Source organism: Ictalurus furcatus, chromosome 7 (genome assembly GCF_023375685.1).
Source record: "Ictalurus furcatus strain D&B chromosome 7, Billie_1.0, whole genome shotgun sequence".
Taxonomy (NCBI): domain Eukaryota; kingdom Metazoa; phylum Chordata; class Actinopteri; order Siluriformes; family Ictaluridae; genus Ictalurus; species Ictalurus furcatus.
This window is the reverse complement of record NC_071261.1, coordinates 33,432,830-33,453,826: the sequence shown is the minus strand read 5'-3', so window position 1 is coordinate 33,453,826 and position 20,997 is coordinate 33,432,830. Positions and strand designations below refer to the sequence as shown.

At 40.7% G+C, this 20,997-nt stretch overlaps 1 protein-coding gene across 3 annotated transcripts; it reads right to left on the bottom strand.

Moving 5' to 3' along the window:
- Positions 1-1,764: 1,764 nt before the first annotated feature.
- On the bottom strand, positions 1,765-18,715 carry kiaa0232 (KIAA0232 ortholog). 3 transcript variants are annotated; one of them, XM_053629928.1, is made up of 8 exons: positions 18,015-18,715; positions 12,789-13,331; positions 11,888-12,028; positions 11,508-11,577; positions 11,057-11,144; positions 7,607-10,940; positions 6,413-6,521; positions 1,765-6,228 (listed from the first exon to the last, which is right to left on the bottom strand). In XM_053629928.1, the coding sequence occupies exons 2-8, from the start codon at positions 13,011-13,013 to the stop codon at positions 6,212-6,214; spliced, it is 3,984 nt and encodes a 1,327-aa protein (XP_053485903.1). In that variant the 5' UTR covers positions 13,014-13,331; positions 18,015-18,715; the 3' UTR covers positions 1,765-6,211. The 3 variants fall into 3 exon arrangements, with proteins under 3 accessions (XP_053485903.1, XP_053485906.1, XP_053485905.1); XM_053629931.1 differs by lacking the exon at positions 18,015-18,715 and adding an exon at positions 15,144-17,413; XM_053629930.1 differs by lacking the exon at positions 18,015-18,715 and having other exon boundaries at positions 12,789-14,818.
- Between the last annotated feature and the right edge of the window lie 2,282 nt (positions 18,716-20,997).

Genomic DNA, 20,997 nt, shown 5'->3' with positions numbered 1-20,997 from the left:
CTCCATGGTTCCGTTACCGCCTCTGCCCTGCGTTGCATGTTCTCCTCAGGGGTCGGGGGTATCCTCTGGGTACTCCGGTTTCCTCCACCAGTCCAAAGACAAGTTATAAGCTGATTGGCATCTCTAAATTGTCCATAGTGAGGGAATGTGTGTGTGTGTGAGTGTGCCCCACCTTGTGCCCGGAGTCCCCCGAGATAGGCTCCAGGCTTCCCATGACGCTGTGTAGGTACAGAAAGTGGATGGATGGATAGTTTTTATTTTCTGTAATGGTGCAGGTCAATGTTATGTTATAATTGTGCAGTTTATTAGTTTTTTTCTTTTTTTTTTTTTTTTTTTACAAAAACATTGCACAAAATTGCACATTATTTGCTTTTTTTATATCAACTCAGGAGTCCTGCATGCGTGCTCTTTAAAAGGCTTATGCTTCAGCTGGAACAGATACAGATAGAAACAATGTGGAGGTAGTGGAATTCCTAAGACCTGGGAGATAGTACCGATGGTGAAAAACATGAGGCCTCAGATACATAACAAATGATTTCAGTGAGTTTTTCTTCTGGGATCATCCTTCAGTGATCAAACCCCTACCCATGATAAGACATGTCTACAAAAAACCCATGATCCTGATTCAAAGAATTTCTTTAAATAAATGTGACTTTGGATCAAAATAAACATGGCAGAAGACCGCTTTATTTCTCCTTCACATACGACGTCATGACAACTGATTTTACACGTAGGAAGATCGACCAGTCTAAGACCAGGACACGTTGTGCAACCATCAGGAACCTCAGAATCAGCTGAGTATCACCCAGTGTGGTCCAGATCTTACATCATGGTGGACATTGTCATCACATGACATTCAGGCTGTCTAGCTAAACAATGCGCATAAAAATCAATCCTCAAAGACTTCCTGCTCCTGTGACCACCGGTGTCTCCCCACACACTTCCTCTTCCAACACAGCGCTACATCATACCCGAGTCACATGAGCATGATGAGGGGATGAGCGCGTGGAGTTGAGGCAAGGAAAACGATTTAAACGAATCTGACTCTTCAGAAGGTGTTGATTCATCTTCTAACACAGCGGCTCTGACAGTTTATAATAACGCGCCTGTTCCAGTTTATCGTTTCTATAGCAACAGTTCGTTCGCAGGGACTCGTACAGCTGATGCTCCACATAAACGAATAAAAGTAACGTGTAATCGTTGTTGATGTGAAATTTTCTGTAAGATTGTTGTCTTTTTTAAAAACGTGTATGGAAGGAGTCTCCAGTGTCAGTGCTTTGTAACAGTCCAAGGTTCAAACTTCTTCAGGACAAGAGTTTCTGGTGAGGGAACGACCGTTTATAGCTGCTATAACGCAAGAGACTACAACACGTCATTCGTTTCGCGTACGTTAAAAGTAAAAATGACGTGCGATTCTTTAATAAGTAAAATAACGTAATCATCATATCGTTAAACTGCTGCGGTATGAGAGAAAGAACACTCTGGGATGCGACGTGCTGTTGTGAGAAAATAATCCCCTTCAGTGATGGGAAGAGTAACCATGCTTCACTTCACCACCACATCACTGATCATTTCCCTCCAACAGCACCACACCGAGCGCGTTATTCCTCTCCGAACTAACGGAAGAGCTCTTCATATGCCTGGATGCTCCGTAAACAGAACTGGGACACTGAGCTTTTCCAACCTTCATGTACATGAACTTTCTAGATCAGGATCTTCACCGTTATTCTCATCATCACACATCAATTCAAGCAACAAGCAAAATGTACTCAATCCTTTATTAGATTCAGAAACTCAACAATGAAACAAATCTCCGCTGGATTTTTATATGGAATTAGAACAAATGTGACCATGTTTTGGGTTTTTGGTGGCACTGAGGTGTTTAAGTGATGAACACGGGTCGGAGATGGTGACGGAGGCATGAAACCCCACCGGGCTGCATAGATGAGATACAAACATGAACAGAGGGACAGAAAAAAAAAGAACCAAATAAAGAAAGAGAGAGAGAAAAAAAAAACCCTCAATGCTTCAAAGTGCGATCCTGACTCGCATTCGGGAAGCGTGTCCCTCCCAACACAAACAAACCATGGAACAGAACTGCAGGACAAAGTCTAGTATGAGTAACACACACACACACTACTCCGACCTCGCACACACAAACATGAACTTTGTTACACGGTGGTCTCTCATAAACATATCATATGCTAACAATTTCTCATACTTTTTTGTCTTTTTAAAATTTATTTTATTATTATTTTGAGGACCCACATATACTCACTCACGCAATAGTTAAAAGCAAAAAAGAAAATAAAACTTAGTTGCACACTTTTTTTTGTTGTTGTTTTTAAAGTTTTTAAAACTTGTTTCGCAGTTTAAAGCAAAGCAAATTAGGGACCGTGATGTCCGATTACTAGATTATTATTATTAGCCTCGACGACCTCATGCATCTTTTATTCGTTTCAATTCCTCTTTCCCCACCGACCTCGTTTGTCTTTTTCGCAGATGTTGGGTGTTGTCTAGGCTGAAATAACTAATAATAAATTAATAATAATGCCGCTTATTTAATTTTATCTCAGTGTTTTCAATAAAATAAAAATAAAAAGAAGAGGAAAAAAAAGAAAAAAAAAAAAAAAAAAAAGTGTACCACCTCTGGAAGTGTATTAGAAAAATATATCAGCATCATGTCTGCGGAATTAAATCCGTTTTACTAAATCAAGTGTTAAATATGGGTTGAATAATTGATTTCCATATACTGTACTCATTTCTCATTTTTTTCCAACTCCCAAAAACAAACAAACAAAATAAAAGGAAAAGCAATGTGTGCTTCATCCACTGTGTGCATTACACTATTGCAGCCACCAGGAGGCGCAATCAGAAACTAAAACACAGCAAAAATGCAGGTTACAGGATGTTCCAGAAATCAGAGCAGCCAAAGAGCTCACATTCAACGCTTCAATGACAAAATTAGATACATTTCTAGATACAGTTCTTCACTTTGAACAATGAACAGCTGTTTTGAATTGAACAGAGCCGTCTGGCCCAATGTGTTTACTAAAAACACGCCAAGAAACTGAAGCTGCACCAATCCAATCCAGAGTAATCGGGCTGAAATTCTGGCTCAGTATCAGACTAAACATTTTTAACAGGACCATTAATTAAAATAATAATAATAATAATAATAAAAAATTCAGTCTTCCACCGGAAACGCAAAACGATATTCTACATAAACACGTCTAAACTGTGGCTGGTCTGCAATTTATTTATTACAAAAGAAGAAAACAGTTTTTTTTAATTGATTTATGAAGTAAATATACAAATATTAATTCACCTTGTAACTTTAAAAAAAAAAAAAAGTCACACCCGGTAGCTGATCGACTTTATATTCGATACTGAGTTTAAGAGGAACACAGCGATTTTATTCTCTGTTTTGGTCATCGTGCTACAGGCTACGTAGCAACTCGCACCAAATAAACCCCACACCAAGACATGAGGAGGAACACGCTGACCGTCACAACACGCCACAGCACACGCACGACCCTAAAGCACGCTGCCTGAGGTTTCGGACAGCTATCACACTGCCGCGGGAAGATTTATAAAACGAGTTCATCCTCAGAGGAAATGGTTGAGGTTTGTTACGCAAATCACCAGCACCACCACGGGCGTGACGTTCACATGCAGCACTGTTGTGCAAGTCAACATCACGTTGTTTTTTTAAAAAAAAAAAAAAAAAAAAATTTTTATTTAAATAAAGTCAGACGGTGGATGTGAAAATACCAGTCTGATCAGGGTTCAGTGTCAGACCGGCGTCAGCTCGATACGGAACAAATCACTCCTTTAATAATTCCTCCCGCTTTCTGTTTTACACATCAATCGCTGCATAAATGTGAAATCCCCAACTCTCTGCTCACATCTGGAACATCCTTCTTAAACAATACAAAAAAGGACATTTAAAAAATCATTTTCTAACAACTAATATTTATAATAATAATAATAATAATAATAATAATAATAGGTTTAGCTGGCTCAGAGGGCAGATATAAGACATTAATGATGAGAAGTGAAGACCAAAGCTGTAGAACAAGTCGTGTGTGTGTGTAGTGTTAGTTTCTAAAGGTTTAAAAACCTCTCTACATTTCAATCAAGCTACGCGAGTTCCCCAAATTCATACTTGATCATACACAGCCATAAATCTCTGTTGGTCTTCACTCTGTACACATTAATGCTCGTCACTTATTTACTAGAATGTTCTACAGGAGCACACTGGTAAACGTGAGGAAGGAAAAAAATTTAAATAAAATGAGGAACAGAAACGTTCTTACGAAGCGAACATCAGACATCTTCACCTGCTCGAACAGGACCTCAGATTTGAGACCTTCCTTTAGGAGAAAGTCACAAAAAGCAGAGTGTGTCGATGTTATTATTATTATTATTCACCAAAACGGTTCCTGCTCAGCAAAAACAGCCGAACTGCAGAGACACATCCAGAACTTTCGCACTAGAATTACGAGGCTAAGGCAGCTAGCAACCCCCCTTACATTTTATTTATTTATTTATTTAAAAGTAAATAAATAACTGACTAAAATGTAATTCTTAACTTATTTCTTAGAGAAGAAACAATTACGCTTGTTTTATTTAAGTCTTATGCAGCCTCGTAACTTTTGTACAAAAGAACACTTTATTAAAAAAAACAAAACAAAACAAAAAAAAAAAACAAAAAAAAAAGTCCACACCCAGACTGATCAGCTACGTTCGCAAACACAGGAACGCTTACCTTTTTTATTACTTTTTATTATTTGAAACGCCGAACTGTTTCTTTAACCAGGTCGCCATGCTACCGGCTTTCTTTCAAACGAAAACGCAGCAACCCACACCAAAACACACAAGTCTACACCGAAACGTTTTTTTGTTGGTTTTTTTTTTTTTTTAAATGAAGAAAAAAAAAATTGAGAAAAGAAGGAAAAAAAAAAAAAAAGTCATATCTTTCTAAGCAAATAAAACCCATTACATTCTGCTACTAAATTCTAATCTTAAAATAAAACGCGCACGTAAAGCAGGAAACCCTCGGCACCGCTCATTTTTGGGGAACGCATTTGATGTGCAACAAAATATCTGAAGGGCACACGAATGTTTTTAAAGCGTCGACCGCACCGATTTTGTTTTTTTTGCGCTACAGATGATCCATCATCAAAAACAAAAAGGAAAAAAAACAAACCAAACATCAGGTCGCACCTATAGCTTATATATGCGTTTATATTTAGTTTTATTAAATAATAATTTTTTTTAAATGCAAAAGCTGTAAACTGTAATAATGTGGAAATGCAGAACTCAAACCTTTTTTCACTCTCTCTCAGCTTCCCCCTTTTTTTTGATTCATTACACAAAAGGATATTACGGTTATTTGGGGAAGATCGTTGTTTTCAACAGCGCAAACCAAACCATTAGCGCTACGCTTGAGGACCAAACCAAAAAAAAAAAAAAAAACAAGGTTTTGTTTTCTCGCATATTTTCCGTATTTGTGAATAAGGAAGAATCTTCAGTAAATGTCACACCTTCAAAACGGTAAAACACTAAATCATAAATAAAAAATAAAGGACAAAACTGCTGGTGTGAGAAAGTGACAGGCTACAATTACAGGGCTTTCGGACTTTTGTCATTACTGTTATGGTTAGGTTAGCTTAGTAAAGGAGTCACACTAGTGTGACCCCCCCCCCCCAACACACACACACACACACACACACACACACACACACACACACACACACACACACACACCAATCAGACAGTACGACTCTAGAGTGTGAGCTAGAGCACGCACAAAAAAATAAATCAGATAGTTCAAGTAAAGATCACCTGACTCATCTAAGGATCATCACCTAGGTGCCTTTGTCAAAGCTGATTAATACACACTTCAAACAAATCCATAACGAATGCGCACACACACACACACACACACACACACACACACACACACACACACACACACACACAGCCTCCCTTCGGTTACGTTTCTAATAGATGGTATTGTATTGACTACAGAAGGTGGGGTGAGAGGAGGGGCAGGTGGACAGGGATCATAAACGTAAAGATTAATAGAGGTTTTGATGTCCTGTTCTGATGAAGCCGCTCCTCGTCCTGAAGGAGAAAAGAGCTGAGGTTCTGAAGCGTTTCACCTCGGTTCTGCTTTACCGTGCCTCAGCGCTCAGAAGCAAACTCATATGTTACTGCTTTCTGCAAAACCAAAGACAGAGAGGTGGATGTAAGGGTAAAGGCTGATACTAAAGTGTTTAAATCCAACAAAGAATATTAAGCGCTCGTTTCCGGATCAAAAGTTCTACAAACATAACGAGAAAAAAAATTATATATTTGATATAGGTTTTAAAACGGACTAGCTCAGGCCTGTTTGTTCTCTTACCTGTGCATCGAGATCCTGAAAACATGGGGGAACAAAGCGTATTCTGCCACCAGCAATCCTCACGCTGGCTACTGGTCACACTCCGCTCCCCGAAACTCAACAGGGAACACTGACGGGAGGAAGCAGATAAGGACCAAAGCAGAGAGGGGATTAGAGAATCCAAACAAAAGAGATGTTGGACTTTGTGCAAGTCCCTTACACAAGAAATCATTCATGGGACAAGAATTCAAACTATTTTCTAAAAAGAAGAAGAAGAAAAAAAAAAAAAAGACATAGAAAATGTGGTAAAGGTTTAAAAAGGCCTCAATTTCCACCAAATGTAAACATGTTGTGGCCACATGGGATGGAGGGTTAAAAAAAAAAAAAATGCATACCATTGCTAGTCGAAACAGGCGAACCTTTTAATGAGTCTTTGATTACGAGCCACATTTACCCCAAGGTGTTTCGGGAACACGCTTTGCTCTCGTTTCCTAAAAACTGACATTAGAGGTATCTGTAAATACAGAAGCTCATAAAGCAGAGTAGTTTTCGACTGTGCAGTCCCGCCTAGCAAAACATAAAAACTTTATCGTTCTCGGAAAATTCAAATTCCAGTCTTCTACCGAATAACTCGCATGACTCACCAAGAGTCTGGCTACACAAACAACCAGTTACATCAACTCATTATTATTCAAAACCATTATTTTTGGGTGGTAACTGCCGAGAAGCTCTTCTCAGTATTAAAAAACGAAAGAAGGTATTTTTATTACATAATCCAACTCGGGGCCAGAGGGTAAGTGCGCTCTATTAGTTATTCAACTGAAGCAGAACACCCTATTCACCCCAACAAACCTCAAGAATTTGATTACATCCCTCAGGAACCTCGCACACAAAGCCAAACCGGCATCGTAAAACAGGAACTTAGTCATGCCGAGGACGCTACTGGAAGTAAATTGGGGCAAGACTTGATACTTTAAGACATTACTGTATATAAAACATGCCGGTTCAAACCGACGTTTTGGTCTAAATGCGGCCCAAAGGCATACCACAACACCGTTCTGGATCCTAAAGCAACATGACGTTTTGGTATAACAAGCCCAAGACACATCAATTCTCACTGGGTTGTGTGAAAGCACCCAAAGGATCTAGATCTTAAACTGGTATTATGAATGGGTTGCGTGTGACTTTCATTACACCGCACACTAGTGCTCTTACCTCCTGCAAATCTTGAACCACGTCGTACGATTTCCCGAATTCCAGAAGCTGGCTTGCTCCGACACAACTACAGGCCTCCTTGTCTACGCAGGACTCCTCTTTCTGAAGCGTATCCACAGGCACCTCCACGCGAGAGCTCACAGCCGACACGGCTGCTGCGGACTTTCCTGTGTTTTCGCAGTCCAAGCAAATCTCCTGCTCGACAGTTGTCAGAGTCGTACCCCCACCTTCCTGGGAATCGAGTGAGGTCTGGGCACTCTTCTCCATGCCCGACTTCTTTAATCTGGGTAAAAATTTACCAGATTCCAGTTCGGACTTTCCGTAGTAAGGGCCTTCACACTCGGCGTCTTCCTCCAGGGGTTTGAGGTCTGCCTGCGGGTCGTCAAAGAGCTCGGTCTGACCTGGAACGGGAAGACTCATTTCCTCCTTTTCAGACTCTCCATCAGACACGCTACACCAGCCAGGAGAAAGTTCAGAAGCCGATATAGGCCGGAAGTGAGTCCTCGGGGATATGCGGATGGCCCGATACTGAGTGCGGTTGATGCCATAAAGCCTTGGACTGAATGGCTCGTTGTCGGAGTTTGAGCACAATATGGATTTTGGCTTGAATCCTGGGCTGAACGAGGCCATGTCTTCCGGTTCAAAGGAGCATTCCACATGCAGGACCTGGGAAAAGGGGTTATTGAGATCAAAGGATGAAAAGTGATAATCAAGTCCTTGCTGCTCTCCACAATAGCCTCCACAGGATCCAAGTAAATCTTCATGGAAGATAACAGAAAACCCCTTATTCAGTCCTTCCCCAGACCCTTTGGTAGCCTGACCATTCTGTCCAAAGGACACCAGAGGTCGCCATAGAGGCTTATGACCAGGAGCAAAGCAACTGCCTGTATTCATGAACACGTCCGTCCCTGCAATGGTTACCACGTCGGATGAGGAAGCTGATGCACACTGCAACAGACTCTCACAGGTGTCGACGGGTGGAACCACAGTCCATTCCTCGTCACCGCTTAGGGTCTTTAGTTCTCCGTACACTCCCCCAAGAATAAATGATGTACTGTCCCTCTCCGAATCAACATCCCAAGGTCTGGCCGGTGTCGCGTAGTCCCCTCTGTCCAATTTGGAGACTTTATTTTTGGCCAGGCCTTGGTCCTCCTTCTGACTCTCCCACAAGTGGTACTCCGAGCGCTGTACGGCCTTCTTTTCGATGGGCTCCTTCGCATCACCATCAAGACAGCCACACTGATAGTTGGGCGTCTCCTCCGAAAACAAGTCATCATCCGCTTTCTCCACTTCAAGGGCTAATACGCAATCTCGGTCTCCAATAGCCATCCAAATATCTTTTATTATTCCTGAGCTGTAGTCATCATCTTGTTGGTTGGTGTCTTCTGGAAACAAAACAGCGTTGTACTGTTTGCTCTCGTCCTGCTCTAATGCGATTCCACAAACAGACTCCAGTTTAGATACCTTGTTGAAGGTCTGATTGGACACTATGCCTGCACTCATTTCATCTTGCTGGTGACTTGGGCTCTCCTGCAAGAAATCCAAAAACTCCTCCTCCAGGTATGAAGTTGGAACTGGAGGAATTATACAGCCAACCTCATCACTGCCAAACTGAGAAGACTCATCGGCTTGGCCAGAGACTTGCTCGATGTCCGAGCGAGTCTCCTCCGAGTGGGACCACGGACTGCACGTTCTCGTCGACAGGTTAGAGCAGTGTTCGTTCTCATCAAAGGCACTATTTTTGGTCCAAATTAGCAAGCGAGACTGTTTGTTCGCATGGGGATCTAGACAGCTACTTGAATCTATGTTTTCGCGACTGGATGCGAGCGAGTCGCAGGAAAAGGGGAAAGCAGAGCTATCGCACTGCACCTCAAAGAGCGAGAAACAGGAGTTTAGGGCCGACGTGCTCCTATCTTGAACAGGAGGCTCTCCAAAAGTGCCGGACAACCTGCTCATGTTAAATGGTACGCTGCCCAACAGTGGGGAGAGCCTAACTGGAGAGTCACCTGCACAGCTTTCTCCTTCCAACTCCTCAGAACTAGATGACGAGCAGCACTCCCACATGTGAGCGATGTTTTCCATGTCTTGCGTAAGAATCACGTCGTCCCCCGAAGCTCCCAAAGAATCTGCCTTTATTGCACTTTCCCCCTGCAGTTCAAAGCCATCTAAAACTACACAACACCCTGCCTCAATGTCTCTTGGCTCATTGCTCTTTTGCCGAATCATGTTCAAGATTCGACTTTCTTGTACTGCGTCTGAGGCACTGGGATCCAATATGGATTGATATATATCAACTTCATAGAAGTGAGTGAATTCAGACAGATGCTCATCATCTAAATCTTTACCATCCTCAGGAAGAGGGCAGCTTGAGGTCCCATTCAGTTCAGTGGCCTCCTCATTTCCCTCACTGGACACTTCAACAAAGTGCCCATCCACGAAAGTACCTGCTGCAAGGTACGCCCTTTGAAACGAAGTGTTGGCAATGCAAATCCCTTGGACCTGCTCCGACAGACTGTCCACGTCAATGGACGTCGCTAGGTCATTAGGGGAATCTGGTTTGCTTCGATATTTTGTCTCCAGTTTACTCCAGCTGAATGGGACAAAATACTCCGATATGGGCTCGGTGTACCAAAGGGGTTCTTCCATATATTCCCTGTTGTTATTGGTTTCACCTCCGGACTCTTTCAAGTCAACCCAGCTGGGATCTTTCCGAAGCTCCCTTAATGGCTTTTTGCCTTTTCTCGTGTAGTGCTGTTGATGCTTCAAAGGGCCTTCGGAGGCACTGCAACTGCTACCTGTGTTTCTGCGCTCTTCTTTGTCAATAGCCTTTAGGGCCAGTTTGACTTGCCCATGGTTTCGCCCTTTTTTGTTTCTGCCGCTAACCTCGCGAGACCGGTGTCTGATCCGAGCTCCTTTACAGGTCTTCGTGTCACCCTGATTACCGCTGGAGCTTGAGCCACCCTCACTGGAGCCAGAGGACCAGGACCGGGGACGGTGTCCCAAATCAGATCGATGTCTGGCGTGCCTTTTATTCTGAGAAACAACCTGGTCGCTGCAAGCCCCAGAAGCACCCCCGTGGTACCGGTTCTCCTTTTCTTTCTTGCTGCGTCGGTGTTGAGCCTTATAATTGGTAGTGACCAACGCATCGGGTGCTTTGTCCTTGGAGACTTCACCCTCACTGGTGCATTCTTTTGGGGAGGAGGTGTCCGTGCTTGTTTGAGGGGCAGCAGAAGAGGAGCTGGAATTTGCACTTGCTTTAGCCTTGTTCCACACGGTCATAATCTCTTGGAGACAAACAGATTTTTCTGATAGAGGTGGAAAGGCTTCATAGTACCTTGAATAAATAAAAAAATAAAAAAAATGAAAAAAGTAAACAAATTAAAAAAGGGCTAAGATTTGAAGACTTCACTTTAAAAGACGCATTTTCTAGAAATTCGAGAAGCTTCTTACATTTCCACCTGGTCTTTAGAAGAAGGTGATTCAGCCAATTCAGGAGATCGGGATTCATCGGACTTCTTAATCGTTTGCTTTTCCGTTTCTGCAAGAACCACGGCATTCTTTCATCAATGCTTCAGATGTTTTTGTTAGTAATATATAATTATACGTTTTAATGGACTATTTTTAAGCTATTTTTAAAAGATGAGGAAAGAAAAGCAGAAAGAAACACCAACAAATCAAAAACAAACAAAAAATACTACAAAGAAGGATTTTATTCACCAACACATCTCAAGAGAGGGAAAGTCAAAAATAAAGCAAAATAAAAAATATAAATAAAAAAATGAGAGAAAATATGCGTGTGTGAAAACGTTTACATCGACAATTCAAAAGATAAAAAATCTCTGGGAGGGGAGGTGTAGAAAGATCAAGTCATGCTGAAAATGGAAGCAAAAGAGCAACAAACCTTTTTGTTTGTTCTGAATGTCCTTGAGCTTGGAGCAAAGCTCCTCAACCAAACTTTCGACTCCAGAGTTCTGACAGAGAAAACAACCCATGAACACAAGATATGAAGTAAATGTAACAGTAAACAAATTGCTGTAGTAAAAACAGGAACAATTCAGGGGGTGCTGTTATATAAAAACGTTAAAGTCTTCTTCAAGGTAGTTACAGTAACTCCTTAATTACTCATTCCTTAATTGCACAAGTATTTGTAGAACATTCTCAGGTAAGCGACTAGGATAGAGTACATGCGGTCTCATACTAAATCCGAAAGGTTACAGCATATGAACAAAATACAGAAGTAAACCATTGCACAGTGGTTTCTTAAGCAAATGAACCTCCTACTTCATCAGAAGCAGAACGTAGGCATTGCACAGCGGCCTGCTTCTTCATCTCCTCCAGACTCAGGTCCGTCCCTCCCTTCCTCTTGCTCTTCCCCCATTTTTTGCCGGCTCCCTTTTCCCAACCCAGGAAGATGTCGTTCTCCTGCGAAAGGTATGATCAGACGACACATGCTAGCCCAATACCAGATACCTAATAACTTACATACTGTATTGTATTATAATGTATTGAGATAATGCTAAAGGAAAGTTTTAAAAAATAATAATAATGAAAAAATAATAATCTAATCAGGAACCCGTACTGGAAGTCTGCATCAAATCAAATACTGTTACAAAACATTTACTGCAGTAATTTTCCACACAGGTACCCAAATAAGAGGATTCCTTTACTGGCACAAGTCTAATCTAAATATAGTCCCAGATACCAAAAATGCTACATGCCTGAATCAGACTGAGCAACAGTTAATGACTCAGCAAGACATCAACGAGCAGATGTGCTACAACTTAACCAGGAACTAAAACTGTGAATTAAAGCTGTGTTGACATAACTTGACATTAGCAGGAAAAAGCAACCTTAGAAGAGCGTTCAGTTCCCTTTCTTGGAAGAATAGTGTTTATTCTTGCCATCTGTAGAGATAAGAACATGCCATGCCACTTGGCAGACTGAGTGGATGCAGATGCAAAATAATCAGGATTGCCAAAATACTCAAACTAAAACACCTTTATATTGGTTTCTTACTTATTTCTCACAATGTCAGCACAAACCTTAAACCATGCTGGCTGAACTTTAGTGTACTTTAAAATCTGAGATGGCATCCTTTGTTGATCCATGATTTAAAAAAAAATAATAATAAAAGGTTTAAGAAGTCCTGATAGATCAGGATAGAGGAACAGGAAAACCATACCTGGTCCTGCAGATCGTAGTCGTAGCTGTCGTGCAACAGGAGGCTGAGGACGTATCGAGTGTAGATCATGGCGTCTATGCCACATTTCTCCAGCTCCTGGCCCAGCCAGCTCTGCACTGGGCCCAGGGACTGCAGCAGGGACATATCGGACGGGGAAAGAGAGCCCAGCAACGACACACTCTCGGGAGGGGCAGCACCAGACGAATCTCCGCTTACAGGACGCATGGGACTGAAGAGTCTTATGTAGGAGCCGTTTTCAAATGCAGGGACATTGTCCCGGTTTGTCTTCAAGAGGCTGACGAAGGATGATGTCGACGGGAAGGGAAGGAATCAAGACTAGGGGGCTCACTCCAGTGGGACGGACGAGGGGACGTCTACATGGAGGGTCATGTAGATTTTTACTGGTATTTGGCAAGGAGAGGTGCTCTAATCTTCAGGCATGGTTCAGAGAGGCAAGTACATGCAGCTTACAGGAGAACACACACTGTGCTCAGCTTGCAATCAGACATCTTCATGGTGGGTGACGGATCACTCCGGAATCACCTGAAACGACAATGGAGACTACTTAGAATTTTTTGGGGGGTGGTATCGTTCCCAGATTTTCTCCTTAATTTATACTCGGCCAATTCCGACCCACAAGTCACCCCTGCAGGACCTCAGCTACCAAGCTGGGAGGGTGAAGGCCATCACATGCTTCCTCAGAGACACATGAAGCCAACCAACCGCATCTTTTCAACCTGCTGGGGCATTGTATCGCACTCGGAGGAAAACTTAGGTTAGGGTTTGGGGGGGGTAGTCATATCGGCCTACTTGCTCTTTTCCCTTAGTCCGCATTTAACTAGCTAACTAGCTCGACGTGCATCATTACCTTAGCTACTGATTTTTTAACCTGGTCAGTTTTTCGGACAACCAAAACATGGGAGTGGACAGAGTTAACAATCTGTCAACCCAAAGCTCACTTGTTCAGAACCTAAGTAGCTAGGAGTTTGGAAATAATTGACCCCTGCTGTATACGACGTTGAAAAAAAACAAAAAAAACAAGCAGCACAAATGACAAGGAGGAATTGGTCCGGAAAAGCAGAAGCATGTCTGCGATTCGCTATTAAAGCAAGCTTGGTTTTGCATAAAATGTACTGTGCAGCAGTGACTGTGTATGGGTAAAATACACACAAGTACAGACATAAAACGTACTTTCAGCTGTTCTTCTGCGACATTTTATTTCTGTTGCTGAACCTCAAATGAAATGTACAGTACTGCACCACATGAGGGGTAGAAAGCAGTTACGTTATACCCCAAGTAGAGCACACAGGTAGCAAACAGGACATGTAGGGATGTGACCAAGCCGTGTTTAGGGCTTAAATAATCAAAATGCTGCTTTTATTTTACACAACAGTCAAGGCTGACACCATCGCATCATCACATAAGGTACAGGATTAAGTAAACTGTTTTGGGACACTTTTGAGATGATAATGTTGAGCACGTTTACACTTGATGCCTGTAAATTATATAAAAGTAGTATATAGTGAATAAATGTTAGATTGTGGTGCCATGACCAAAGACGACTTTTATGAGGAAACTAACGATTATTTTGTTAATGGATTAATCCGTCATGTTTTAGTCAGTTATCGTGTGCCGTTTGATTGAGGCGCAGGCGTGGACTCGAGTTTAACGGAGACTCGCTCCCAGTCAGGATGAGCCTGACTGAAAAATGGAATTATTTTGGAACAGTATTTCCATTTTAATTATGTAAAATGGAAATACTGATGTGAATTTCTAATATTTACAGATAAGGATATAAAGGTAAAAATGTCATTTCTGCACTGAAGAAAACACGTATGGAACACATTAAACAGCACACGCGTCTGTTGCGGTGTCCGACATGACGAGCCAGGTTAATACACGTACCAGTTTGTTTGAAGCGCTTAATATAAAAACACTCATATTTTGGACGACCTGCACCTTTCCCTCAGCAGCTCACTCTGTGACCTCCACTGTTTTTCACACGGGTTTTATTCATAAAAATGCATTTTTCACCGTCGTGAAGTGACGTCACTGACTGGCGGGGAAGGGGGGGGGTTATCCACAATGACGTCACTGACTGGGGGGGGGGGGGGTTCAGAAATGGTGTTATCCAGAGTGTCATCACAGACTGGGGGGAGTATCCACAATGACGTCACTGATCCGACTAATCCATAATGACATTCGTTGTCCATTATTTCAATTATCGATTAGTTGTTGCAGGCCTCAAAGTAAGTGTTTATTGTTTAAAAAATAATAATAAAAAACATGTATCTTCAACCTTTCATGCTACAAGCTACATTCCAATGGTACAAAAGGAAAAGTACAGTTTAGTACCTGTTAGAGAGTAAACACGACATGTTATATAAAACAGCTGCGTCAGGAAGCCGACGTGATGTAAGATCTTGTCGTGTAAACACATACATCATGGTGATTAATCTGCAGAGTGAGAGATCAGTCAGTGAACCCTGCTAATAAACTCCTGTCCTCGTCACTCGCCCTTTCCCAAGTCCTTCATACAAACCCACACAATTATTCATCAATTAGGTCATGCTCATTTACAGCTCAGACATGCTGATGAACCCGTCCTCAATTCACATCTCAGCTGTACATACGTGCGTGTGTGTGTGTGCGCGAGATCCAGTCATAAATCTATACTCTTTAAAATATCGTTGTAAGTCATCTGGTGTGAATCCACTGTTCAGACGGGATTAGTTTTCTGATGTGTGTGGTGGAGGAAGGGCTGTGCAGTATTGTATATGATACACCGGTACAGCTCCTTCCCATGATAAGAATTTGTCATCCCGCGATACTGACCATGTAAGCTCATGACGTGTTTACATGCCAAAACATGGCATCGCAAATTTTGAAAAAGAAAGAGAAAAAAAAAAAAGAACCCCCCCCGCAGTGAAATCAAACATTTGATCAATCAAATCCTGTAGGGAATAAATCACGCAACATGTCGGTTCAAACGGGAGACTCGGTAGACCACCTGGAGTCATTTCTACCGCACGCAAAATACAGCGTAATCATTCCAGGCACCGTGGAGTAAGTTGTAAGTTGCTAAATGGCACTACAGACGTACAGACGTACAGACGAAAAGCCTTTGCAGATAAACTGATTCAGCTTTGCTGTGCACAATTCCCAAAAGAAAAACCATGGATGAAGATTCATCCACAGAGTAAATCCGTATTATGGAAAATGTTTTAAATAAAGTGTGGGAAAGTAGTCGGAAGCTTGGTGACGGTGAAGTCGAGCGACCATTAGCTGTTTATTTCTGGCGATTGTATTTAGGCTTCAAACTTCATAAAAGTTGTGTTCATTTGTGAAAATTACCTTGATGGACAAAACATGTTAGTATTGTAAACTTTTGTTGATCACAGATTATTTTTTGCAATAATCCCAAAGCCTATTTTTGATGAGGGAACCGGTGTGATGATAACTTCCGGGTTCCGGTACAAAATGGCGTAATCCCTGCGTCACGGCTCTATTGGGTGATTTGTCTGCGTCTCTCCTCCTGTAAACACGGTTATTGCCTTTTCTGCATTCACCTGAATTGTTTTCATTTAGTTGATGGCATTTTTATTTTTACTTATCCTATATTTTGGGTACAATTTTATTGATATTTTGCTTCTACGAGATGATGCACTTTAAGGACCAGTCTAATTTGATGTAAAGATTTGTACAATAGCAGGAATGTAGCACAACATGGAGCTGAAAGCAGTGGTCTGTTTATTTAAATGTGAAAGTGCTTTAAAAGTATGTTGTCCCTAAAATCAATGAATAATCGTGATCAATATTAAGGTCATGATTATTTATCAAAATAATGGTGATGATCATTTTGGCCGTAATCGTGCAGCCCTAGTGTACGCACAGCCCGAAGAAAAGAAACCAAAACCAACGCACTTCCCATGATGGAACTAAAATTCCACAGATACTCTGGGAATAACTACTGAATAATGACACCTCTTTGTGGAAGAACTAACCCCGTCTGAATAGGGCGTGGGCATGCTTCATCCTAACCAACCGGTCAAACATTCCACCACGACAAAGAGGATATTACACTTTCTCTTTCTATTTTTAACAATAGGCAAAATGTTACTTACGTGGAAAGTTTGTCTGTACCAAATCTGGATCTAAAACCAGATCCCAGTTCTAAAAACCGGACCCCCAGGTCTAAAAACCAGATCCCCGGGTCTTACAACCAGATCCCTAAAACCCGGATATCAGGCTGGCAAAAAAAAAAACAACCAGAAAACTATTTTCTAATTTTTAAACACAATGCTTGAGACATTTAACATAAACAAACATGTTAAACTCCATCTTCATGTTAGCCAGTAAAATTAAAGGCATTAGAAATAAGCTTAATTGTTTTTATTAAATACACTCATGTTATTATTCATCACCATCACACTCCTAATAACTTTACAGAGTATTTATACATCTCTCTGATACAGATTCACTCATAATTCACTCTTGGACAGTTAAAAGCACTAAATAACTCTTCTGCTTTAGACTTAGCTTAAAGTGAAAATGAGATAACATGCATTATTATTATTATTATTATTATTATTATTATTATTATTATTATTATTGTGGAATAAACACTGACACTCGGCTGTTTCATTACTCACATATTTTAAGCTGTTATTATTCCCAATTAATCAGTAGTATCCTGTTTATTATTATTATTATTATTATTATTATTATTGACAGGATACTCAATCAGTCAGTCAGTCAGTCAGTTAGTTAGTTAGTTAGCTAGGAAGCTAGCTGGATATGAGGCCTGGTAACCGCCTCCCAGCCCAAACAGCTCCACTTCCCAAACCGTCAAACTGACCCAAGTCACAGCTTTACAACTGAAATCATTCTACATCGATTTAATACTAATACTAACAACAACAACAACAATAACAACAACAATAATAATAATAATGACAATAATGTTCCAACATCAGCGAAGGAAGACGCTTACAGTTTATTTACACGACCCAAACCAAGCTATGCTATGCTATGCTAAGCTAAGCTAAGCTAGGCTAGGCTAAACTACGGCAAGCTAGCGCTAGTGACGTTTGTATCGAAGAGACGTTTAAATTTAAATGTAAACATTCCCGACACCGAGCTCCGTTACAAATCACACATCTCCGACGAGGAAAAAAAGACTGTGTGCTTAAAAAAGAAATAAAGACAAATAAATGTCATTCTTACCTGTCTTTTATTCAGTGTGATCAGGGGAAAAGCGGAGCAGGAGAAGCGGTAACTTCTCTCCCGCTGCCGGCCGCTCCAGAGCTCGGGCTCTGACCGTGTTTTTATCCCGACCCAGCTTAGCAAAGCAACTGCCGCCATTTTGGATCTGAGCACAGAGCTGCGCGCGGGTACACACAAACGCTGACTTAGAGCCAAGATGGCGGAGAAATGAAGTTTAGTTTCCGTCGCACTACTTTTTCACCCGTCTCCAAGGCAACAAGACGAATCTCTACCGCCCTTCTAATGACAGGTGTATTCCTCCGCGCCCGATTGCATCAGAGGATTAAATAGAGCCTGTTGTGAAATGCAGTGTTGCTAGCTGTCTAATGTCGATGTAAACTTTACCTTTTTATAAACGATTAAAAAAAGGTTTCTGATGTAAAACGCAGCTCTTAAATAAAGATAAAGTAGACTCACAGTATTGTACAATATTAAAACATGATCAGGTGTCGAAAAAAACCCCCCAACAACATATTAATAGATGTTAATAAATGAAGTGTACAGAGAAGTGAAAAGTGAGCACTTTTGGATATAGCTTTTCTTTTAAAAAAAAAAAACCTAAATTAAATATTAATTTAAAACATTTAAATTTATACATAATTCAAAAACAACTGAAATACCTCATAAATACAATGACTTTATGTGTTTGTTTTCATCCACTGTTTAGCTATTCCATTTTCAGACAATAAAATCCGACACACAAATCTCGTACACAGTATTTAGGCTTTTATGATCTTTTTAGGAAAAAAAATAAAGTATTTATCGTAGACTATATATGGCAATATATAGGTCTATTAAAAATAGGTCTGTTAATCTGGATTGTAAATCTTTAGCTGTGTCTGGGGAATAAAGACACATTAAAATATCCAGATCTATGCAAAATAGATTTTAAAAAAACCTTAAAATCACAGTCCAGATGAATAAAATTAATTTCACAGACACTTTTATACAAGAAACAACAGCAAACCAAAATTTAACCCAATCGCAGAACTGTGTTGTCATTATCTTTGAGCTTTCATGTGAAATGTAGTTTTATTTTCGTGTGTATCTCGAGTGGATAGGTTTTTCAATTTCTTTGTTTTATTTATTTTATTTTAGCATTACTATTATTATTACTGAGTTCAGATTAAAAGGTGTTGCTGTTTTTTTTTTCAACACTTGTGAAACACCTTAAAGGCTTCATTAACACTATTAACTACTTTAATAAACAGTAAGGCCCTTTAAACTGGCTGATTTGTTGTAGGTCCATTAAATATTTAACTAATTTTATAATGCTAAAAGTTGTCATTAACCTATAAATAAGTGAACAAATGAACAAATAAAGAAGGAACATGTGATAAAATGGTTGAAAAAATGTCGGACGTTGAGTCACAGAAGCAGAATGTGTGTCAAAACCACCAGACGCCGGAAAAAGATGTTTTTCCCCCACATGCAATCAGACTTATAACCACTTAATAACCTCACGAACATGATGACTTGGTCACTGACAGCTGTGGGCTGTGTGTTTAAGACGCTCTTGTCTGCAGTATGTATCTGTGCACCGTTCTCCTCTATGTAATATTTTTTACTTACAGTGCAATAGATAGTAGTACTGTGTGTTCATATCTAACTTGTTTTATATTAACAGTATCGTCTATGTCCTTGTTTCTGTTATGTTATTGTGATGTCTGTATGTCTATAAGCTCAACATCCGCGTCAAATTCCTTATCTGCTTTAGAGTACTTGACCAGAAACAAGCACACTTTTGAATAAAGCTGACGAGACTTCATCCTTTGTTCATTATCTCTGATTGTGTTAAAGTCTCTGGATTGGATTAAACCGCTGATTAAACCGCTGATCAAGGCTGATTATCAGGAGGAACAGAGTGGCGTTTCTCATCAATGTTTCTTAGTCAGCGACCTTTAAACTGAACTCAGAATATTTGTTTTGTAGGGGAACTCTGGACCAACAACATGCAACATGGGTCGGAATGCAAATTGATATGACTGTAAAAAAAATACCAGCTCATGTCGTACAGCGTGATTAGAAGGTGGAAGTACATCACATTACATTACAGTTACGGCATTTGGCAGACACTCTTATCCAGAGCGACTTACATTTATCTCATTTATACAACTGAGTAGTTGAGGGTTAAGGGCCTTGCTTAAGGGCCCAACAGTGGTAGCTTGGTGGTGCTGGGGTTTGAAGTCCAATGTCTTAACCAAAGAACACGTAAATGCTCGACATACAACATACAGTATGTAATGTAGTGAACAAAATGACTTTTTCCTCATCCAATGCTTTCTGCTAACACCAGCTAATCTTTCTAGTCGTATTCGCAGATTTTAATAACACTGATTAAGATTTATATTCGAATTAGCTAGCACTGTAGCTAACTCAACAGAATTTACTACGACACTGAGTCAGGGTGAAGCCTGGAATAATAAGAGAGAAGAAGCGCAGAAGAGCTATGCGTTAGATACGTGAGAGCTTTCATTATTATTATTAATGTTTATTATTATTAAAGTATCCGCATTAATAACATAAAGGACAGCCTCCCTTTTGTGTTCTGAGTCAAGCAGTCACCGAGATACATGTTATTGTGTGTGTAGAGATCATTTGGAGACAAGCAAATCAATGCAAATCTGTGTGGAACGTCTTTTACACGCACACTAACTTGGTGCGTCACCGCATCCCAGTTATCAAGCACTTTTCATTCTGGTTCATCAAGCTTCCTCTTCGGTTTGCATTGGGAACAGCTGAATGGTGAAATGGAGAAATAAATCCTCGGTATAATAATGGTACGGTCCAGTTTTATGCTTTTCGCTGTCACGTTTTCAGAAACTATACTCCATGTTCAGTGTTGCTCAGTTCTGCATTCCGATTGGTCAGAAGGTGTTGATTAATTGAATCGGGTGCACGGTGGTTATTAGTTCGCCTCACACCTCCACGGTTGGGAGACTTT